Genomic DNA, 16,218 nt, shown 5'->3' with positions numbered 1-16,218 from the left:
TCAGGAGCTGACTGGGCCAAAATAACAAAACTGATAAAAGAATAGTGCAGCACACCTAGGAGAGGAATAAAATCTTTTTATTTTGGACTGACAATTCTAAATGAATTGATCAATAGCTCAAGATCTGAAATCCAAATTTTATGTTGGTTCAACTCAATTAATTGATTTTTTTTATGTAGATGCGCTTAAATTTTAAGTTAACACAACTTGCATTTACTTAGTACATTCTATTGTGTTTGATATTTTTAAGTAATTAATGTTGAGTGAACTCATATTTAAGTACATATAACAAAAGCTTTCTTGATAATTTTAAATCAGATTGATCCAAGTTGGATGTATATAATGTTGCATGTATATTTTGAGTAAATTCAACTATTTTTTTCTGTGTTGGCAAATAAACTCGTGTTTTTTATTTATTATAGTTTTTTTTTTTTTTTTTTTTTAGAAAATAGATTTAGTCAACCCCAATAAATATGGCAAAATCAGATTACAGCTAAATCCAAAACCGAAATTTGAGAGAGCAAATGAATCGACAAGGACTGTCTGGGAAGATTTATGGAATTAATTGAGGCCGGATAAGAATGCATTCTGAAAACGGTCGGTGTTATTGCAGCATTTTATTTTATGTATCTAAGATAAACTATATGTTGAGCTACAGTATAAGCTCACTGACAGAATGAGGAATTACATGAGCTGCTGTTTTATATGAAAATGCTGATAAGAAATGAAAGCGAGCAAAATCTGTACACAGACTGCCATCTGCTGGACCAAAGAAGAAATACGTGACGGTGAAACAGGAGGTGCATCAATCAAATAAGGTCCATAAAAGTGAACTATTAAAAATGAGTAACTGCAAGTAAATCACATGAAAATGTGAATTTGAATGGCTTTTAATTGCTTTCGATATTTAATTAATTTAATGGTTCGATATGATCTGCATTATCTATAAGAAATGCAAATATCAAAATGCATTAAAAGGTAGATCACCCAAAAATGAAAATTGTCATCAATTGTCCCTTCTGTTTCAAACCTGTATAAGTTTCTTTCTTCTGTTAAACACAAAAGAAGATATATTTTGAAGAATATTGTTAATAAAACGGATTATGGAAGTCAATGGCTAACATCAACTCTCTGGTTACCAACATTCTTCAAAATATCTTCTTTTGTGTTCAGATTTGGAGGTAAATGTGACTTGAGAACTCTAGCCAAAGTTTATGTCTTAAAGGTGCTTTTTTTCTTTTTTTTTTAAACACCAAACTATAAAACGTATCTCTGCAACAAGCCAAGGCCTTGTACTCAACACACAAATGGTCAAACTGACTATAGCCAATTGGAAGCACTCTCAGCCTGTCAATCATTGCGCACAGTCAGGTGTGCTGACATCGGGTTGGCTGACATGTGTTTGGAAGGCGGGGCTTTTGAGAGAGAGGGCGGGTCATGGAGGTTAGTACAATAGTGAAGCTAGCAAAAAAGTAGTAGGCTATGTGTAGATGCTTTACTCGAGACTACATTTACTGAAAACTAGAGTTTATGATATAATCTTATATATTTGATGTGCTTTTTCCGTTTCAGAATGACATTTTTGCAAAATAAAGAACAATAGGCCTACATTAGGTTATGCATTTATTTATTTTATTAGGAAAACGAAAATACCGGAAAATACCATATAGCCTACATAAAAATAAGTGGGCTTCTTCCATTTTATAAATGACATTTATAAAATTCACATTCACATTCAAGTCTATTATATTAGAAAATGCTGTGTTAAATGATCACTATGTCTACTCATGGTTTCTATTAAAGCATTGTTTTATTTTTGATCTATTGCTTGCTTGGACATATTCATAACATCATTGTGTTAAGACATTGTAGGATACAGACTAAAAAATTACATATTCTTCTAACTAGCTTAGTTAATAAAGTTATAAGTAAAGTTTGCAAAATGGCATGTTTCATTATATGGACGAAATGCAATATTTGGCTGGTAAGGCTGGTTTCCTGAAGAAGAAAAGAAGGCTGAACAGTGTACAGAATGTGGCTGCAGGAGAGAGAGAGAGAGAGAGAGAGAGAGAGAGAGAGAGAGAGAGAGAGAGAGAGAGAGAGAGAGAGAGAGAGAGTATTGACCTCCTGGACCTGGTAATTCTGGATGGATGGATGGATGGATGACGGATGACTAGTAGGTAATAAATTATGTGACGATTATTGCTGTCCACTAGTTATTTATATCTAAGCCCTTCAGGATTGACGTCATTAATCTTTGCCCGTTGGTCCATCACAAACCTTGGGAAACCTATAAAAGCATTTCAGTCCAGACACCACTAGGTGGCAGTAAAAGCACCACTTGTTTGATGATCGACGTTTTAGACCTCTGAAACATTTAAAACAAAAAAACACTGTGACGCAATTTACTTAGGCAATTCTATTCCCAGGTCACTAATGGACCCTTTTCACAGACTGTAGGCTAATAAAAAGATATATGTACATTTTTCACACTATACTTTAATATTATATTAGCCTACATTTGCATCAAATTACAAGAAACTAGTAAACGCTGCTGTGAGGGAGGTTAATACAGCGGCTGTGAGTAGCAGTCAAATTGACGACTGCTGTTATCAATATCTCTCTATTTTTACCACTTTTATAAAATTGTGAAAACACCATTGTGGAGTTTTTCTTTTGCTATTTGAGCAAATGGGAAGGATCACAAAATATATATTTAATAGTCATTCTTCATCGCTATATACTATGATCAGGCCTACTTCTGCGTCAGAGAAACCTGGAAATGTAAAAGGGTCCATCAAATAAGAATTGATCTTGTGACTCTTTGTACAGATAATCATGTTCATTTGAAGCTTGTGATGCTCTTTGGGTCATTTTCAAACACGATCATCAGGTTTTGTGCTCCAGTGCTGCTGCCATTAAAGCAAAAGGAGACAGACCACATACTAAGACATCCTGGTATTCATGTTATGCCATTTTGAGTACTGACTCTCATTATCCAAGTCCTCCTGGGTTACATAAGCCTCTTAATGCAGAGGAAGACTGGCTCTGACTAAGACAAGTGCCTCATTATTTTATGCATAGAGTATTTCATTATCATAATCATTGATGGCAGCAGCCCAAGTGACAGCAATCCTCAGGCCTTCTACAGTTGTATTAGCAATAGGAATGATAAGAATTTGAAATCTTTAACCATGAACTAAAATCTCATGTTTTTTGGGCATTCTGCAGGCTATGTTTTTAAGACTGCTGATAGGACTAACTAGAACATCTCTGCAGTGTCTTCCTCTCTATTGATTCTAATGAGACATCCTCAACTCCTCATCTCTGTTTCATTTGCTCTTTTAGCAGGACCAAAGACCCTTACGAACCACTCATTAATGCAAATGTTCTTTTATAGTGTCTTATTTAAAATGTATGACATGTTGATGTAGGAGAAAAGTTTTTCTTATTTAAACTTACATGATAGGAGCTTGTAACTAACGAATACGTTGTTTTAATTTGCTTTAGAAAACAAGTTTGTCATCATATGTTTCTGGACATTCCTGGACTCTGAAATCAACATTGACGTGATTGGTTACAAGGTAGTTCGTGACGCCAGAAGACAGAAGATATTTTTGAGACTGTCTTTAGATCACTGCAGTTTTAAAGACAAAATACTCAAGCAATGGTGTTGACTTATGAATTTGCACATGGTTTGTCTACACAGACATATAAACAACATTAAAGAAAAGGGATTTTCACCACAGGGGGACTTACATTTACATTACATTTAAATTCATTTAGCAGACGCTTTTATCCAAAGCGACTAACAAATGAGAACAATAGAAGCCGTTAAACTAACAATAGGACAACAATATGCAAGTGCTATGACCCTTCTCAGTTTAATCTAACGCAGTACGTGTCCTTTTTTTTTATGAAGATAATAGATATATAATAGAAGATAAAGTGTTAGTATTAATGGATCAAGTGTTGCCGAAAAAGACGCATCTTCAGTCGTTTCTTGAAAATGGCCACGGACTCAGCAGCTCTGGTTGAGTTAGGCAGGTCATTCCACCAGCAGAGAACAGACCAGAAAAAGGACAGAGAACCTCAAGACGACATTCACTTGAAGAGCGCAAGTTTCTGGATGGCACCTAAGTCTGAAGTAATGAGTTTAGGTAGGAGGGAGCAGAGCCAGTGGTTGTTCTTTCAGTGTCAGTGACTTGAATTTGATGCGAGCGGAAACTAGCAACCAGTGCAATTTTGTGAGGAGAGGAGTGACGTAGCTGCAGCATTTTGGATCAGTTACAGAGGTTTGACAGTGCAAGCTGGAAGACCTGCTAGGAGAGCATTACAATAGTCCATTCTGGATAGAACAAATGCTTGGACAAGGAGTTGTGTGGCCTGCTCGGATAGGAAGGGCCTGATCCTCCTGATGTTGTATAAGGCAGATCTGCAGGACCGGGCAGTTCTAGCATTGTGGTCTGTAAAGTTCAATTGATCATCAATCACAACTCCAAGGTTCCTGGCCGACCTTGATGGAGTCATGGATGACGAACCTAGCTGAATGGAGAAGTTGTGGTGTAGCGCTGGGTTGGTCGGCTCATCAGGCTGGAATGAGAGGTAGAGTTGTGTGTCATCAGCGTAGCAGTGATAGGAAAAGCCATGTTTCTGAATCACAGATCCTAGTGATGTCATGTAGATGGAGAAGAGAAGTGGTCCAAGCACTGAGCCCTGAGGCACCCCAGTAGCTAGATGTTGGGTCTTAGACACCTCACCCCTCCACAACACCCTGAAGGACCTACCTGAGAGGTAAGACTTGAACCATTGTATTGCGCTTCCCGAGATGCCCTTCGTCTTTAAAATTGACAGGAGGCAGCAGACAGATCCAGCAGGATGAGAACTGAGGATTTGGAAGCTGCTCTTGCCAGTCTCAGAGCTTCAATTACAGAGAGCAGGGCAGTCTCAGTTGAGGAGGTTGTTCTAATTTGTGAGTAGCCGCAGTAGATACTCGTTTGAGGTCGAATGAGGCCAGCAGAGTGTGGAAATCAGCAGCCTGAGGTTTTTCTAGGAGGATGTTGAAGTCTCCAAGAGCTATGAGAGGAGTACCATCCTCAGGGAAGGATGAGAGTAGCACATCAAGCTCCTCCAAGAAACTGGCAAGTTGACCTGGTGGACGATAGACAACTACAAAATGGATTTAAATAGCCTAGTGATGGTAATTGAATGTGATTCAAATTAGCTGTGTCACACAGAGGAGGTAAAGGATCACATTTCCAATCGTTTGAGATGAGAAGACCAGTACCTCCACCCCTTCTGGTCAGGCGAGGGGTGTGTGAGAAAGTGAATTTAGTGGAGAGGGCAGCAGGTGTGGCAGTGTCCTCTGGTTTGATCCAGGTCTCAGTCAGGGCCAATAGGCTGAGACCTGAATGACTAGAAATAGATGTAATGAAATCAGCTTTGTTTACAGCGGACTGGCAATTCCAGAGACCGATGGGTAAAGAGAATAAAGTGCAAGAAGACTAGAAGACTTTAACATTAGTTAACATAAACTAACAAAATACTTATAATTTATGGACCTGAACTAACACTGAACAATTGTATTTGGGACCTTTTTGTTAAGTTTTACAAAAAAAACTAAATAACAGCCAGTCAGAAAGTGATTATAATTTTGACATTTGTGTAACTTTAGCTGAATAACTGAATCAATATTCAATATACTGAATGAAACAAAACTGAAGACAAAACAGAATGGTAAGAAAATCTACAGCATTTTATTAAACTGATAATTCATCATCTGTACAGAATTAGGGAAACCAACAATAAAAAATATGATTTGTTGCATTAATGTTACAAGGCAAGATGAAGAAACTGAGAAACTATCACAGCCATAACCTTTTAAAATGTTTAGTCAATTTGCAGTTAATATGAAACAAGAAAAACTACCGTCCAGCAGATGTTGGAGCCACTTAGAGTCTTGCAGAGGAGCATTTCAAAGCAGGATCATCTTTGGCTCTGCACCATGACTTTTGGGAAATTATGACGGGCAATGTCACTTTTCAGAGTAATGGAATCAGGTTTTGCTCTTGCTTGTGGCTTCAAAAGATGCTTTCAAAATGGGACTCGTCAAAAGTCCCAAACCCCCCAAACAATGGTCTTTCAACATATGGACTCCTAAATTTTGACATAAAAATGTACAATCTATGGCAACGTGATTTGAGCACAATGCAAAAAACAAACAAAGAAAAAAACAAGTTCTAGCAAAAAAAAAAGTTGCTACAAAAAAGTTGGAATAGTTGGAAAGACTCGATATTCCATGCACATACTCCAAAACCGTTTAAGGATCACTTGATTTCCAAACTAGTACAAATCGAACCGAGTTCAAATCTAAAACAACATGGGCACTTTGAGTTTTAAAAGAAAAGAGCGATTAATGACCCATCACAGTCGGCTTTTTTTAACACTCCAATAACATCCAATGTGTTAAGTTATCTCATCCAGTTATATGTAAAATAGTAAAATAACCCCCCCCCCAAAAAAAAAAATCCAAACAATACACATCATAATAAAAAAAAAAAAAAAAAAAAGACCAAAAAAGAATTAGGAGAAATATATTTGGAATAACATAACTTTTAACATTTTCTTATCTACAATATATAGTCAAATGTGACCATATGATCAGTAGAATATTACAGTCCAAATTTCAATCACCAGAAATCTCAGACAATGTCATTTGCACATTAGATCTATTATTTACAGAAGAACATTGAGATCATCAATGCTAGAGGTAAGCAGTACGCCTGTGGCCTCCCGAGCTCCAAAAAAAAAAAAAAAAAAAAAGAAAAAAGCAATGAAATGTACAAATCTGTTACCAGATTTTGGACTCTGGGATTTTTAAACCTGTTAAAGGGTTAGTCCACCTAAACATTTCAATTCTGTCGTCATCATCATCACAAATTGGGAACCACAACTGTAGAGTAACCAACATTCTTCAATATATATATACATATATATTTGTGTTCTGCAGAAGAAAAACATACAGGTTTAGAACCACATCAGGGTGAGTAAATGATACATTTTCAATTTTGGCTGAACTATCCCTTTAATACAAGGATAGTGGACAAATTAATTTTATAGAGCTTTGCACACTCTTTGAGAGACACAATATACAAATGCACATTATATTTTCTATGGTGGTACAGCTCCTGTTTTATTTTATCTTTTAATTTGGGGTGAAATTTTGATTTGTCTAGGTCACTTTTCACCACAAATTCCTATATATATATATATATATATATATATATATATATATATATATATATATTATACAGTACCGATCAAAAGTTTGGAAACATTACTATTTTTAATGTTTTTGAAAGAAGTCTCTTATGCTCATCAAGGCGGCATTTATTTAATAAAAAAAAACAGGAAAAAACAAAACAAAACAAAAAAACAGTAATATTGTGAAATATTATTACAATTTAAAATAATTATTATAGTTATTATAAATTTCAGAAATCATTCTAATATACTGATTTACCATAAGTGTTGGAAACAGAAGTGCTGCTTACTATTTTTTTATAACCTGTGATACTTTTTTTCAGGATTCATTGATGAATTTAAAAAAAAGAAAAAAAAAGAAAAGAGAACAGTATTTATTTAAAAAAGAAATCATCAAAAGCTTTGGGGTCAGTAATTTATTTTTTATACTTGTAATACTTTTATTAGGCAAGAATGTGTTAAATTGATAAAAAGTGACAGTAAAGATTTATATTGTTAGAAAAGATTTTTATTTTGAATAAATGCTGTTCTTTTAAACTTTTCATTCATCAATGAATCCTGAAAAAAGTATCACAGGTTCCAAAAAAAATATTAAGCAGCACAACTGTTTCCAACATTAATAATAAATCAGCATATAAGAATGATTTCTGAAGGATCATGTGACACTGAAGACTGGAGTAATGATGCTGAAAATTCAGCTTTACATCACAGGAATAAATTATATTTTAAAGTATATTAAATAGAATACCATTTTTTTTTTAAATTGTAATAATATTACTATTTTTTCCCCTGTATTTTTGATCAAATAAATGCAGCCTTGATGAGCATAAGAGACTTCTTTCAAAAACATCCAAACTTTTGACTGGCACTATTTTGCTCATATGTGAGCGGATGCAGAATGAGTTCTGGGGGAAAAGCATGCACGGATCTTTTAGAAAACCCTTATGTCTTCAGCAAATGTTATGCATATAATCATCACAGTTATAATCAGAGTAACTAACAAATAGACAAAGACAAGTATGTAATTCCTTTCCATCCTAGAGATGTTTGTGGGTACAGCTTTGAAAAAATACAGAGCCACCATCGATGGGGACTAATGGACGTTTCCTTTCACTGGTATGACAGAGAAAGAGAAAAGGCAACATTAGAACATATTTATCTCTATGCACACACACGCACACTCACATATATGAAACCAAGATCAGCACATTTGTTGTAAACAATAAATAAGGCTTAAGCCAAACAGAACAAAACATAAAAAAAAGTGCAATTGTCCTGTGAACATTCAAAGTACCTCTGAAACAGGGTATCTAGTCGCGATCAACCTTACAACGTTGGTCCGAAGGAAACTTGGCCCTGGACAATAAAAAGATCTTTAACATGAAACCACCTCTAAAGGTCTACTCCAATTTCATTCTCTTCGTATATTTATCACTTAATGTCTGCAATTGCGCAAAACGGACACTAAAAACACAAAATTGTCACATTTTGTTCAAAGAAAACTAAACATTTTATGACATTGTGACTCTTTTCTTTTGCTGTATTTGTTGTACTACCTTTACATATAGAAATAAACCAATTTGTATTAGTGACTTTTTTTTTTAAACCATAAAACGGTAAAAATGAGCAATGAGAAACACTATTGAGGATAGTGAGAATGACAAAACCTCAAAAGTAAAATTCCCATTACATCGAGCAAATACACCATTACCCATTACATGAGCAAAATAGTGAAATTGTTAAGAAAATAATGTCACGATGTACAAAATTTTAATTGGTGGGGCTGGTGTTTACTAGGTGTATTCAAATGTCATAATCTTTGCAAGTTTATATTTAATGTATGATAAAACGTCTTTACCTGATAAAGACCACTGTTTCACATGTCACCAAGTTCATCACATTGGACTAGAAAAACCATCGTACCTCCCCAGTGTCAAAACATTCAGGAGACATCCAAAATTCAATCCCAGACATCCAAAAATCAAGTGGACTAAGATTAAAAAACAAACAAACAAAAAAACTGTAGGGAATAAAAAAAAAAAAAAACTATATAAAGATGGCTTGTGAACTTCTTAATGTAAGCTGCTGATTAAAGCCCATCCGTGACCGCACATTCTCAAAAACTGGAAAAGATACAACGACAAAAATACTGCATTGACACATGAACATTTTACAGTCAAGAAGTAAGGCTGCCACTCTCAAAACAAAAACAAAAACCATAAATAATCAAGGCATAATGTCCCAAAACGATCTTGATCCTGTCCGAGAAGCATTTCAAAAGTTTATCGTTTGGATTCATGGGCTAGAGAGGGTTCCTAACATCACACCAGCCCACAGAAGGTCTGCTGACAGCTCCTAAAGTCTTCGCAGGTGTAAGTACAAAGAACAGCGAGGGCAGGAAATGAGGTGTGCAACAGGAAGGGGCGGATGGGCGGCATCCTCTCTCTACCTGTCTTTCAGCTCTCTGGTCACACGTTTGGTGATGCGGCCACACAGCAGCCCCACGAGGAAGAGGATGGACACAGCCAGTGCAATCACGAACAAGATGTAGTTCTTCGAAGGTGACGTCATGACTTGCACAGCGAGGTCCGAGAAACCTTCAGCTGGTGCCACCTGGGAAATCACAAACTAGAACTCATAATAAGGAAGTGACTTTGTCCCCAGAATTCAGCTAAACCTGACATAACATCCTTTAGGCGACATTATCAAAGTGAAGAGTTGTTAATAAATAAACATTAATAATAATAATAATATTGCTGATATATAATATAAATGCCCATATTAATTTATTTTTTAATTATTAAATTAATAATAATTGATCTTAATATACTGGTTTAAAATGATTAATTATTAATAATAATTATAATGTATATATTTTTAATGATAATAATAATAATAATAATAATAAGATTTATTTATAAGATTTATAATTTATAACAATTTTTATAATTTTTATATTTTATAAAAAAATATTTAGTTGTCTATCTAGACAGCTAGTTAACCCTTTGACGCGTACTGTTACAGCTTATGTCTTTTAGAAAGTAAGTGTTTCTGTTGCAGGAGAAGGTGTGACCTGCACTCAAGCCAGCAGAGATCCTGATTGGTCTAATTCTGGTTCCATTGAAAAGGACCGCCCCAAACACTCTATGGAGGCCGAATGCATGCCATTTGTTTTGCGCTGACTTTATTTCCTCTGTGGTTATGTGCCTTTTGTGAAACTTGCTTTTGTTCATTTGATTTATAACTCTTAGGTTGTCTTGAATTACTTTGGCCTTTAGTTATATTGTGTAAATATTATTTCTAAATACTCAATTTAGGGGAAGTAGGGAGTGTGACGCCATTTATTTTGCATATGTTTATTCTATGTTTCAGACATTTAAATACACATAAGTAATAGCAAAAATATATAAAAATTTAAAGTTTGTTAAATACACACTGATTTTCATTCAATTCATACCAGATTGTATCGGTAACTATATAGTTTACTATAACTATATAGCTTCTTCTCCCACTTCACCTGTCACTTACTTTCATGTATTTCGGGAGAAGTGGGTGAATTTACATGAAGTAAAACTGCGGCGCAAACTAACATGGCGGTGTCATGACAGATCGGGTCCGCCCTCGAAACCGGGTCTTCATCAACTATCACTTAATACTAAGTACATACAAATGATATTCATTTAAAATATGTATAGCTTTCTATATAATGCATAATAAAACAAAGTGAACGTTTCTTTCAGTTGATAAACTGTTAGTTAATTAATAAATAATAATAGCCTATTAAGTGAATAAATGATCATCATTACATTCCTTTTATAACAAAAATATTTCGACATTTAAAAATTAATTTAACACGTAATTACATTAAAGATGATTGTGAATACATGTAGGGTAAGTGCAAATGCGTGTATAAACTAAGCTATCAGGCTAATCGTGTATCTGTATGTTATGCTAGTATATAAGCTAACTAATACAGACATTTATAACGTAGTTCAAACAGCATTTTTCATAACATGATTTTGTAGGAATTGTAAACAGGCACTAAAGAGAGTGCCTATTAAAAGTATTTTGAGCCAATGGAATAGTGTGGGGTCCTAACCCCTATTGTGCATAATAGATCAACTAACATGATCATTATCAAGGTTTTTAAAAGACAAAACACATTTACTTACACACATTTGAGAATCGGAATATCAGATAGTTCATGATATAGTTAACAAGATTGTGAATATTTTTAATAAAAAAGGAAAAATTAAATAAAAGCGATACATCTGTCATACATCCCTGCGGTGTGTCACGTGACAAGCATGACGCGTCGGCATAAAAATAATATTTGACGCATTCTAAAATTATGTTCGTCTTAAAAAACTCCCGCTGGGGGCTCAGCCAGAATATTTGAAACTTGCGTGCAAAAGGGTTAAATGTGTTTGTGTACTGACCTTCGCTGCATAGCCCCACATGTCTATGCGGTCCTGTAATCTTCTCTTGCATTCAGGCTGTAGACGCACCTGCTTGTCCTGCAGAGCTTCCATCAAACAGGACATTTCTGGGAAAGGATTACAAACACAGTGAGTCAGGAGCTCCAAATTGCAGAGTTAAGAAGCAGAAGAAAAAACAACACACCATAATAACACCATCTGTCAAGTTCCATATATTTTTTCCTCTCTATCTACCAACACGGAAATAAGGTCTCTAAAATAGACCCTCGACACAGTTATCTTACTAGGCATCATGAATTAAACAACATGAAATTGTTTTTATAATGCATTCAACTGTGAAACAGAATATTCAATGTTAAATGATGTATTTGGGGTTTAATATGCAACTATGTGGAGCAAGATATTTAAAGGTAGGGTAGGCAATTTCGGACAGGCTAGCAATAGCAAGCTAGCTTTGAAAGCATAAGATCCAACCCTCCCTTCAGAGCCTCCTTCAAAACACATGATCACAACTCACACAAGCAGCGTCTGTAAAGCGTCACAAGACATTTTTTGGTCCTGTGACTTCCACAGAAGATATACAGTGCTATGCATAAGTTTAGACACCCATGCTAAAGTTGACTAAAAAGAGGAATAAAAAATCATCTTTTGGAAATTGAGCTTAATGCCTTAATTAAAAAAAATTAGGAAAAATCCAACCTTTAAGGACACCAATTTTCTTTGTGAATGAATAATATATCGTAAATAAATAAATGTTCTTCCTTAAAATACAGGGTGCATAAGTTTGGACACCCCTATGTTAAATTCCCATAGAGGCAGGCAGATTTTTATTTTTAAAGGCCAGGTATGGTGAAGGCTATGTGATGATGTGGGGCTATTTTAATTCCAAAGGCCAAGGGAACTTCATCAGGATGCATAGTATCCTGGATCCATGAAGTAACTGGCCTTTAAAAATAAAAATCTGCCTGCCTCTATGGGAATTTAACATAGGGGTGTCCAAACTTATGCACCCTGTATTTTAAGGAAGAACATTTATTTATTTACGATACATTATTCATTCACAAAGAAAATTGGTGTCCTTAAAGGTTGGATTTTTCCTAATTTTTTTAATTAAGGCATTAAGTTCAATTTCCAAAAGATGATTTTTTATTCCTCTTTTTAGTCAACTTTAGCATGGGTGTCTAAACTTATGCATAGCACTGTATGTACATGTTTAGATATTTAGAACAATTCTATTATTGATTGCTATTCAGGGTGAGAAGAGAGTTTCAACCAGTATAACAAAAAGTGTTTATGAAACAAATTGCCTACCCTACCTTTAATAAGAAAGAAATATGTCTCATAGCATCTTTAAAAGTATGACTGTATAGTGTGCAGAGCATGTGAGCGGAGTGGAGCGGGAGCGAGCGGGGAGCGCGAGCTGGCGGATCTTGGACAGAGCGCAGAGCGGCAATTTTAAAAGGACGGAGCGTCGCCCTATTTCCCGCTCCAATTTCGCTCCGCTCACACCACGAGTCTGAAGCATGCTCAGTCAAGCCTGACCCAGAATCCATCTGTCTTGCACAGTCATCAACAGCAGACTATTTTCAGTCAAAACTCGCTCAATAATGGAGTTCAAAAAGTACTTCAAAAAGGAAAATGAGAAGTCATACAGGTATTAATATAAAATGAACTAACAATGATAATGTGGTACAAGAAAACGAATGTGGAGAATGTCAGTAAAGATTCATTTTGGAATCTAAAAATACACATCTCTCGAAAACATGATACGTGAACGCGCTGGGAAGAAAGCAAAAGGTTAGCAAATTGAATACGGTAACTTGTAACAAAGTGTAAATTAAATATAGCGTAATATTCAAACAAATTCGTTTTGTCATTCAAGTAGGCCTAATGGTTTGTTTTATTTAATTTGTGTCGTCCGTAATAATATTTATATTATTTGGCCCATTCATTTGTTTAATTTTACAGCAGTTTGTGTGTACAATGCATATAAGCCAATTAAAATTTTAATCGTGCACGTTGCGCAAAAGTTCACTTATCAAAATTCTGGCCTAATAGTTAATTTACTTTTAAACCTTTTATGTATTTTTTTGTTTATATAATTTTTATTTATATTATTAGGCCCATTTATTCGTTTAATTTTACAGGACTTTTTGTGTAGGCTATATTCCTTCTTACATAGGCCTGTAATTTGTAATTTGAAATAAAACATTTCTATTTGAAAAATGTTGTTGTTGCTCATTAGTTCTTTAGGAGGTAAGGCTGTGGTCTAAGCTAAAAGTGATATACATGTAGATTTTTTTCCTTTTTTGGAGCGAGCGGGGGGCGATTTGAGTGGAGCGCGAAGCAAACTGCTTTGAGCGCTGAGCGAAAATGAGCGGAGCGGCCTGATGTAGCTTTGAGCGGGGGAGCGGAGGGGTGAACAGTTCCGTGAGCGATGAGCGGAGATTCTCACCGCTCCACTCCGCTCATATGCTCTGATAGTGTGTATATTGTTTATACACACACACACACACACACACAATACAGTGAATACTCACGCCTGCCCCTTCCAGGGTTGATGGCTGCACAGTGGTGTTTCAAATCCAGAGCACAGGCTGTGTGCAAGACAGGATCCACAAATATGTCTGCTTTGCTTTCTTTGAGCATGTTCAACACCTCCTACACATGAAAAAGAGGATGAAATGACTGAAATGCAGACACTAAACCTGTATGTAACTATTACAGCTTGTGTGTGAGCGGACTGTTGCTCATTTCACATGTGAAGCACAAAACAGCAGCAAAAAAAGACTTCATTCTAAGACATCAGAGGAGAAAAAAAAGGTTGAGAAAAACTGGAGAGGACACCAAAACAGTCATGATTATTAATTACCATAATAGTTAGATCTGAGTGTGTGAGTGTGTGTGTGTGTGTGTGTGTGTGTGTGTGTTTGGAGATTACACTACTGTAGAAAAGTTTGGGGTCAGTAAAAACTTTAAATGTTAAATTGAAAGGCTGCGTTTATTTGATCAAAAATACAGTAAAACAGTAATATTGTGGAACATTATTACAATTTAAAAGAACTGTTTTGTATTTAAATAGATATTAAAATATAACAAAATATAATTCAATATATATATTGAATTTTCAGCATCATTTCTCCAGTCTTCAGTGTCACATGATCCTTCAGAAAGCATTCTAAAATGCTGATTTGCTGCTCAAGAAACATTTATGATTATTAACAATGAAAACAGTTGTGCTGCTTCATATTTTTGTGGGATTCTTTGACTAATAAAGTGAATTGACTGCAATTATTTGAAATAGAAATCTTTTCTAACATTATAAATGTCTTTACTGTCACTTTTGATTGATTTATTGTGTCTTTACTCAATAAAAGTATCAATTTCTTTAAAAATATACATACATACATACTGTATGTATATATATTTGAACCGAATATACATATTTCAGCATATTGAATATGACCAATGCAAGTAAAAAATCTAAACATCTATATAAAACAACCACCTATTTGTCTAGTGTGGGAATCTCTGCTCATAAATAAACCCCACAGATGTGGGTTTAAAGACACTGATGGTGTTTCCATAGCAACTGATGCAGAGGAAACCAGTGTGTAGCAGATGAAGCATGTTTGAGGATGTGTTCTGTACCGCCTTGCACTCCTCTTGTTTAATTTTCAGTAGGTTGTTCTTCAGACACTCCTCCACTTGACCCGTCTGTTCCTGCGCGGCAGCTTCCTCTGCACACAGCCGCATGATCTTACACACACACACAAACACACACACACACACACACACACACACACACACACACACACACACACACACACACACACACACACACACACACACACACACACACACACACGTTATGAAGTGACTAAAGGTATAAAATCTCAATTTCATTATTTTTTCAAAGTACATTTTCTTTACTGACTAATCAAGAGAGCCATTTCTGCTTGTTTGCTCCATGAGAGCCTATAGCTTATGGACACCAGCCTGCAGGAGGAGGGTGTTCCTGTCCCATTGCATTACAAACACACTCTGCAGCATAGCAGATCAAATAGTCCTAATACAATAACAGTTTTACCTTTAATAAAACCAATTAAGCCTTGGTGCAGCAGTTAGCACAAAATCTCGTGACATAACATAGGACAGCAGTTTGGATTCGGACTGTCATTACCAGATACAATACTAATAGGTTCCTGTCATTCTACACTGTCCAGACAGAATTAAAATAAAACTTAAAGGTCTGATTTCATATTCAGGGCTTAGATTAAGCCAGGATTAGGCCTTAGTTCAGTTAGGACATTAAGCTCATAAAGAGATCATAAAACGAATCCATGTGAATTGAGTGGTTCAGACTTGATTGCTTTATATGATGAACAGATTAAATGTATATGCTAAACAAATTAAATTTACTCACATGAGGGTGAGTAAATGATGACATAATTTTTTTTTATTTTTGGGTGAACTAACCTTTTAAGCTTAATAAAAATGAAATTTAAATTAAATG

The 16,218-nt window shown here is 35.3% G+C and overlaps 1 protein-coding gene and 1 long non-coding RNA gene across 2 annotated transcripts in view; one reads left to right on the top strand and one right to left on the bottom strand.

The window, feature by feature from the left end:
- Positions 1–16,218, top strand: part of LOC307159833 — a 272,209-nt gene that overhangs the window by 176,935 nt on the left and 79,056 nt on the right. The window lies entirely within an intron of this gene.
- glg1b (golgi glycoprotein 1b) overlaps positions 8,081–16,218 on the bottom strand; it is a 49,778-nt gene continuing 41,640 nt past the window's right edge. Inside the window, exons 23-26 of the mRNA XM_079874313.1 lie at positions 15,354–15,461; positions 14,243–14,363; positions 11,703–11,809; positions 8,081–9,876 (exon numbers count right to left, since the gene is read on the bottom strand). Coding sequence (XP_079730439.1) covers positions 9,709–9,876; positions 11,703–11,809; positions 14,243–14,363; positions 15,354–15,461 — 504 coding nt within the window. The 3' untranslated portion in view covers positions 8,081–9,708. The remainder of the gene's footprint in view (positions 9,877–11,702; positions 11,810–14,242; positions 14,364–15,353; positions 15,462–16,218) is intronic.

The sequence above is a fragment of the Squalius cephalus genome, assembly GCF_949319135.1.
Source record: "Squalius cephalus genome assembly, chromosome: 6".
NCBI classification, from domain to species: Eukaryota; Metazoa; Chordata; class Actinopteri; order Cypriniformes; family Leuciscidae; genus Squalius; species Squalius cephalus.
Note: the sequence above shows the minus strand (reverse complement) of the source record. Positions and strands in the feature narration are given on the sequence as shown.